Below are 7,567 nucleotides of genomic sequence, written 5' to 3' on the forward strand. Positions count from 1 at the left end.
GAAAAATACAAAATAAAACAACACTGAGATCCCATCCTACTTTAGATAGAATGACTATCATTTAAAAAAAATCAAATAACCACACATGCTGGAAAGGGGGAAGGTACTTGTACAACTGTTATGGAAGTATAGATTCCTCAAAAAATTAAAAATATTCAATTCCTAGCTCACAGTGCCAGCCTCACCCCCAGAGTGTGCTGAGATGGCAACTGAGACTGGGTATGGTGGTGCACGCCTATAATCCCAGCGCTTGGGAGGCTGAAAACAGGAGGATCACTGTGGGTCCAATCTGTGTCATGAGACCCACTAGACCCTGCACTAAACACATTTAAAAAATTAAAAGCTGAACTTCTGTTTCAACCAACTATCCCTTCCTAGGCATACACATGTGGTAGCAATAAAAATCATAATAGCTACATCTTGGAACTGACCTCTGTTTCCTTCAAAAGACGAAGGGACAGAGCACACGTGGCACTGATGCACAACTGATCACCCCTCAGCCACAGTGTGAAAAATTTGAGCCATTTGTAGGAAAATTGACATTTTCTGTGCAACAAGAAGGAAAATAAAAAAACAAAACAAAACAAAACAAAACAAACAAACAAAAAAAAGATAGAGATGTTAAGGTTTTATTCTTGCCAAGGAGGGCACTATGGATGTGTGATGTAGTAAGTGTTAAAGAAATAAAGAATGGGGAGAAAAAAAAAAGAGAAGGAAAATCACAGGTACACAATCTTAAATACCATGAAGCTTCCTTATATGAGAAGCCCAAAGCATAATTAAGGAAAACAAGACACAATAATATATTTATTTATTTATTTTGGTGGACTGGGGGATTGAACTCAGGCCCTTGCGCTTAGCCAGGCAAGCGCTTATTCTACTGAGTCATCTCTCCGGCCCGGCACAACAATATAAAAGACCAGCAAAAGGAACCATGGAGAAAGATCTTTTGCAAGTGAAAAGGGAATACAGAGATGGAGGGAAGGGAAAAGAAGGAAAGGGGAGGGGGATAAAATATTAGGTTAATCAGGGTTACCTACTCCTTAATAGGAAGCTGAACACTGTGTCTTGCAACTATGTTCTCATAAAATATTAAATGGGTGCGGAGGGAATTGTCAGAAGTATGTCTAGTTTTTTGGCATCAGCAGGAGCATTCAGTCTCAGTGTTGGGGAAAGAGATCAAACTTGACTTGTTAGGGAAGGCAGGCAGCTGCAGGCTTCTTGCAGATCCAGGATTTCTCTAGTTCACAGTGGTGATCATTCCAGCCCAAAGGAGTAACTTCTGCGCAGTCTTCATTCATGTAATCATTGGGCTCCCCTGACATCCAGAACTTCAAACTGGAAGATCCAAAAGAATACAGCAATTTACTTTAGCCTTCTATATATCGGGCTGAAAATTTGTGAAAACTTGATGCTATCCCACTGCTCCTCTGTGATAGACGTCCCCAGTTGGGGATACTCAATGGTATGCTTGGTCATGTGACACTGACATAGACCCGCATCTCCCATGAGGAGAGGGGTCCTTTTCTTGAGGCCAGGCTTTCACATACAAATCTATATCCTTCTAGACTCCACATCTCTGATCATTTCCCTTATTGTTATTTTGTGCTTATTCTCTGAGTCAAGGGGCTCCTGTCTCTGGCCAAGTACCAGATAGTTTGAGACAGAACCCTCACCCTTGGAAGTCCCTGACTTCACAATCTCACCAATCTGAAGGCTACTTATGCTGCCACATCCATTCCTCCAAATAGACAGCAAAATGAATGGTATTCTGCACATGTTCACCACCTTCTACTTCCTTTGCAACCTTGTTTATTCCCCACGTGGCCTCCCTGGGGTATGATGTGTATTTTCTCTTTGGATATCTGGGTGTAACAAGCTATGTTTTCAATAGCAATTTCCCCTGGACTTGTTGGTCTCACTATTTCTCAAACTTTGGTTTGGAAGAAACTATATTTACAATTACTGCTCTGGCTCCAAGCGTCTCCTGCAGTTATGACGGCGGAATTTTAGGCAACTGCCATGCAATTAGCTCATAGGTGTGAAGACCACCTTCTTCCACTCAGTAAACATTGCAGTCTCTTACCCTTGATGTTCACAGTTGGGGGAAGAACCTCAAGTGGAACCCAAATGCGCTATCAGAACCCCATTGCAATCTAGGGCATACCTGTCAGGCAGAAGTGAGTCATTCACCCATTTCCACGTGCCTTCAGCACCTAGATCTGAAAGACCTATCCAGGCAAGTTTTTTTCCCCTTAAATTCTCCTGAAGGAAACTCTAGAGGGCAGAGAAGGAGATTAAGAAAGGAGCTATAGGCCACACTTCCAACTTGTGTCTCCCCAGTCTCTCACAAAGAAGTGCTGACCTTGGGCTTGTAGCGTACCAGCCCTTGAGCATCCATGTCTTCAGGACGCTTCCTGAAGACTCAGAGCTTCATGTGCACGCACACCTGGTGTCTCATCACACACAGAGGGCACTACCTGCTTACCGATCTATTGGGTACTATGCACATACACCTGAGATTATTGGGCTTTTGCTGGAGCCAACTAATATTAGCTCACGATTTCTCCTTAAGGGCATCAGCTCTTTTCAGTTCTGAATTAAGTGACATGCCATGGGTAGGTTGAGATCAGCCATTTGGGATATATTTACACCAAGGATATTGGGAAAAGGCATGTATCAGAACTTACTTTCTGCCCGCAAAAGTTGAAAGACTCTGGTATCCAGGACAACTGGGGTCACTTAGATGTTTGGCATTCTCACAGCATATATGAACCGTGTATTTCATTGCAAGAAGCTTGTGACCCCACATATACACTTTCTCTATCTCTTCCATATGGATAAATAGCCCCCATTCAGCAACCCTTGCCTGCAGTCTTTTCCTCACCACCAGGAGCAAGATGTCCACCCCAAGCAGTCAGCACCCCAGATACCTCCTCCTCAGCACTTGTGATGATCACCAGACTCGCCTCCATTTCTTCACATGCATCAAAGGAGCCGTGCCAGTTCCGCTTGGTCATGGAGAACAAGTAGCAGTTTCCGCTGAAAAATCTCCAGTCCCAGGGACAGGGGTTGCACAGGCGGGCTATGGGAAGAACAGGGTCAGGGTGGACCCACCCTCGATGCCCATGTGTTTAGGTCAGTGCAGCCTTCAACAACTAGGCCATGCCACTGCACTTTGAGGGAGCCACTCCCCTCTGTCTCTTCTCCAGCCCCCTACCCTTCAACAGAACCCAGGAGTCCTGATCCCATCTCCTCAAATAGAAATTTTGGAGCTCTGGACCTCAGATTAAGGACCAGGAGACTGCTTTAATTGAGGGCCTACTGTACTCATATCCTTGGATATCAAGTGCTGCTCCCTGGAACTAAGTGTTCCTGTGTCAGAGAGGAGGAAACAGGGTCGGCAAGGGCAGCTGCCCAGTGCAGCCTGACATCACAGAGCTGATGCCCCTTGCACTCACCGGCTCTAGAATTCAGCTGTGTCAGTTTCTTGTAAATCATGTTCTCCTCTTGGAAACTGAGGGCCTTGGGACCTGTTCCAAGAAAAGAAGAGGCCACTGTTATCACAGGGGCAGTGTATTCCAAGGTCTGGACAGAGATCACGGGGTCCTCTGCCTTGCAAGCCAAGGCGATGTTTGGTCCCATTCTATGAGAAGGAAATCCGACTCCTGTAGAAAGTCGAACGGCAGGACAGCTGTGCCAGGACCATCTCCTGCACCTCCTCCCTCCTCTGTCACCAAATGTCAGCATGACCTTGAGAAGTTCGTAGAAGTCTTTGATTCCTGCTTCAACTTCACCTCACCCCGCCAGGCCTGGTTACTCCAGTTGACAGGTTGTAGTAGGTATCCCCAAGCCTCAACCTGCTCTGACCTTGGACCAAGAATGCTAGCAGTGTCATGCTGAAGAGGATTAGGAAGAGCAGCTGCAGCACCACGAGGACCTGAAAATGGCTCAGACACCCTAAAGGACAGAAACATAGGGCTGTTACAGTGCACTAAAGACACTTTCTCAACCTGGTCTTGGGAGAGAGCCTGCCCACAACTTTGTCCTTCTCGGGGAGCAGGAGCTCAGCTTCTAGCTGCAGTTCTGTAGACCCAAGAGTCCAATTCTTTTTACTCCTGGCTGAGACTTCCCCTCCTGGATGCAGGATTCCCAAGTGACACCCTCTGTGTTTTAGACTCAGGAGTTTGCAGTCACCATCAGAGCCCCCAGGATCCCATGAACATGAGCACAGGGGTCCACGCCTCTTTAGCTCCTCTCCCTGCTCTACATGCAGTCATGGGATCAGAAGGGTGGGTGGAATCCAGGGCCCTTGAAGGAATGTTGGGGGCTGCTGGTGTTCAGCTTCTACTCTGCACGGGCGGAGCCCGTGTGAGACTCAGAGGCCCATGCTGTGAGCTGTCCTACAGAAGCTCCTGGAGTCCCTGCCAGGTCTCACCCAGGGTGCCCCGCTGCTGTGCCGCCAGCTCCGTGGAGTCCCTCATCCTCAGCTCTGTGTGCGGGTCAATGCTGGGGACTGCTGGGGACCACAGCTGTGTTTATCAGTCAGCCTCTGTGCCTCTTTGTCTAATCTTACTTCAGTGCAGGAAGAGAAACTAGGAAGTGGGCACCAGTCATTGAGGAGGTTAAAAAGAGGGTTGAGCATTTGACAGCGCACGGTGGTCATGTGCTGGACATTCAAGAAATGTCAGGGCCATCTTCTTCCTGCTTGGGGGCTGCGGCAGAGAGAAATGTCATCATCAAACTGCGAAACAAGTGCCTTGTAAAATAGATCTACTTTATCTTGTATGCTTTACCTGCAGCAGTAGCCACCAAGAACACCACCCCAGTCTTTGTTGCTGTGGTGTGTTCAGGTCTTCATCTACGATATTTCCCACCTAGTAGAAGCTGGGGCTAAATTTATCAACCTATTTTTAATGCTTACTGCAAGCAGGTGATTTTCTGATTAAAATACTCTGACGTGCTCTTGCCTTTAGTGTTCTCTCACAGTCATAGATGATCTGCAGGTCATTTTGGAGTTTTTTTTTTTTTTTCAATTTCCGTTTGGAAGCAGACACTTTATTAACTGACCAAATCATAAAAACCCTGTGGTAGATACCTTAGTTCATCCTTCTAATAAGCCTGCTGATCTGGTCCTCCCTATTCCCTGCATCTCCACCTTCCACAAATGGGTGGTCTTTTTCTTCATTCCACCTTGAGGAGATGATAATGTGAATGGCCACAGGACGTTATTTGCCTCTTCGAAGTGTTTTCCAACAGTAGAGATCTCATGAATCAGATCCTCCAGGCAGATGATGCCATATTTACCAAGAGATCGAGCAATCAATGAATTATGTATCAAGGCAATTTGCTTCTTATTGATTTTGCCAAAGTCATGCTTGTATATTAGTTCACTCACTGACTTCAGGTTAGGGTACCCCATGCAATGTATGGCTGCACAATTCTAAGCATGTTGATTTAAGCCTTGTTGAGCTTAACAAAAGTATCATTGAAGATTTGGTGAAGGCGAAGAAGCTGCAACACCTGGCGGACCTTTGGGCTCACACCCGATACCCCTGATCTGGATGACAAGTGCCAGTTTGGGTTCTGCAGGGACATAGAAGTTGCCAGCTTTTCTCACCATCTTAGCCATTCAGATCTCAGTTCTGTACATCTGTCTGTACTCCTTGTGACAGTGCCTGGCTTTTTCATAGATGAGCTTCCTTCTCACTTTGTGAAGCATCTTGTGGGCAAACTTCTTTCTCAGGCACTTTATTTTCAACTCTGCGATATGTCTTTGCTTTTTCTTAAGGGTTTCTGGCACAGCAGGAACCTTGCTTTTCTTCTCTTCTACTCCCTCCATGGTTCCAGCCTCATTTTAGAGTTTCAGAAATCCAAACACAGAAAGATTTCATTACTGCCCCAAGCTGATACAGCTGGAAAATAGCAAAGTAGGGATTTCAACCCAGAGAGATTGCCACCACAGGGAACCATGCTGACCACTGAAATTGGCCAGTGGTTTGAGAGCCTGTTTTTTGGGGCAAGGACAATGATTAATCTTGAAAGCTGTCAAAGCAATGGCAATGGAAGGCATTACATACCTAAACTCTTTCTTAGGCAATGCAGTACAAACTACATGAGACCTATGGGGATGCATGTAAATTAGCATAGTTGAGTTCAGTTGGAAATGCCAGCACAGCTGCATATTCAGTATGGCTTGTTTTTCTAACATACTAACTGCTGCTATCTGTAGGCCAGCAGATTGTACAAGCTTTATAAATCTAAAGATAAGAGAGTCATCCTGTTTAGTTTGCTAGAATAGCTACTGTTGTAGGTAATTATTGGGAAAGAAAAATGTGTTTCACTGGACATCAGGGGAAGGTGGCACAAGGCTATTTTTCCCAATGGATCCTGGGTTATAGGGAAAGTAGTTTCTCCCACAAGACCTAGGAAGATGATGCTTACTGAAGAACAGTTTCAATGACTTAGGAGGTTATCTTTAGTCAAGGTAGAGTGCTAAAAAAGTGTAGTTGATCAGTGTGGCTTCAAAGGTTGGCACATGTTTTACACATATCAACTAATAGCCAATGAGTCTAGAGGAATTCTTTAGGTATTTTTCTTGCTGACATACAGTGCATACTGTGAATCAAGGAGAATCATGTGCTCTCCACAGAGATACCAAAGTTCCTTGGATGCTTTGTTCAGAATTGTTCCACACTGAAACTACCCCCAATTGATTTTCTATAGGTAAGTGAAATAAAGAAATGTATTCACAGGTCTGGGGAGATAGCTTGGCAGTCTAAGCACCTGTCTAGCAAGTGCAAGGACCAGGATTCAGTCCCTGCTACCACATGCCATGCTGGCTACCAAAACCATGCATGGTGGTACATACCTATAATCCCAGCACTGAGGAGGCTGAGACAGGAGGATCACTATGAGTCCTAGCTGTGTAGTGAGACCCGCACAAAATAAATAGAAGATTTAAAACATTTAAAGAAGAAATATATTCACAGATTATAACTGTACCTAACAAGAAATCAAAGCACTGATGTAGGAAATAAAATGTATAAATCTTCAAAAGCAAGAGAAACCCAAACATTCAGTGTGTATATGGCAAGATTCTCCTTTATCTGAGTTGGATGAAGGCTAGAGTTAATCTTAAAATGAGAATCTGAAAGGGGATGCAGTGGGTGGAGTGAGGAGGGAGGAAGGGATATCTTCAGTGCCCCAGAAATTATCAGCGAGGAGGCTGTATGAGGTCTTCCTAGATGGTGATGATGAAGTGCCTTAATTTTTTTTCAGATTACATGCATGTTCTAGGCTGAAGTCCTTTGTCAGAGGGACAGGTGACTAAATTTTTTTCCCACTCTGTTTGTTCTCTTTTCACAATGTTGATGATTTCTTTTGATGTGTAAAAGCTTTGTAACAGAATGAGATCGCAGTTGTGGACTCTGAATACTTCCAGGGTAGACTGGTTTTTGTTCTTGAAATCTCAGCCTTCAATTTTTCTACCTGGTTTCTCTTCTAGTAGATTGAGTGCTTTTGTTTTAATATTGAAAACTTTATTTTTGTCAGTACCATACTGATT

At 44.7% G+C, this 7,567-nt stretch overlaps 1 protein-coding gene across 1 annotated transcript; it reads right to left on the reverse strand.

The window, feature by feature from the left end:
- Positions 1-892: 892 nt before the first annotated feature.
- Positions 893-4,513, reverse strand: LOC101570772 (CD209 antigen-like protein E). Its single transcript, XM_023705153.1, has 6 exons — positions 4,439-4,513; positions 3,871-3,960; positions 3,462-3,533; positions 2,934-3,085; positions 2,168-2,277; positions 893-1,338 (listed from the first exon to the last, which is right to left on the reverse strand). The coding sequence occupies exons 1-6, from the start codon at positions 4,482-4,484 to the stop codon at positions 1,194-1,196; spliced, it is 615 nt and encodes a 204-aa protein (XP_023560921.1). The 5' UTR covers positions 4,485-4,513; the 3' UTR covers positions 893-1,193.
- Positions 4,514-7,567: the final 3,054 nt, after the last annotated feature.

Source organism: Octodon degus, unplaced genomic scaffold, assembly GCF_000260255.1.
Source record: "Octodon degus isolate 3935 unplaced genomic scaffold, OctDeg1.0 scaffold00214, whole genome shotgun sequence".
NCBI classification, from domain to species: Eukaryota; Metazoa; Chordata; class Mammalia; order Rodentia; family Octodontidae; genus Octodon; species Octodon degus.

Bases quoted from the DNA above. Each gene is read 5' to 3' on its own strand.
- LOC101570772 (XM_023705153.1), bottom strand. From the start codon at position 4,484: ATGAGGGACTCCACGGAGCTGGCGGCACAGCAGCGGGGCACCCTGG. The intron at 3,961-4,438 runs GTGAGACCTGGC...TCTGTCCTTTAG, and splicing joins ACAGCAGCGGGGCACCCTGG to GGTGTCTGAGCCATTTTCAG. The intron at 2,278-2,933 runs GTATCTGGGGTG...TCTGCCCTCTAG, and splicing joins TCACAAGTGCTGAGGAGGAG to AGTTTCCTTCAGGAGAATTT.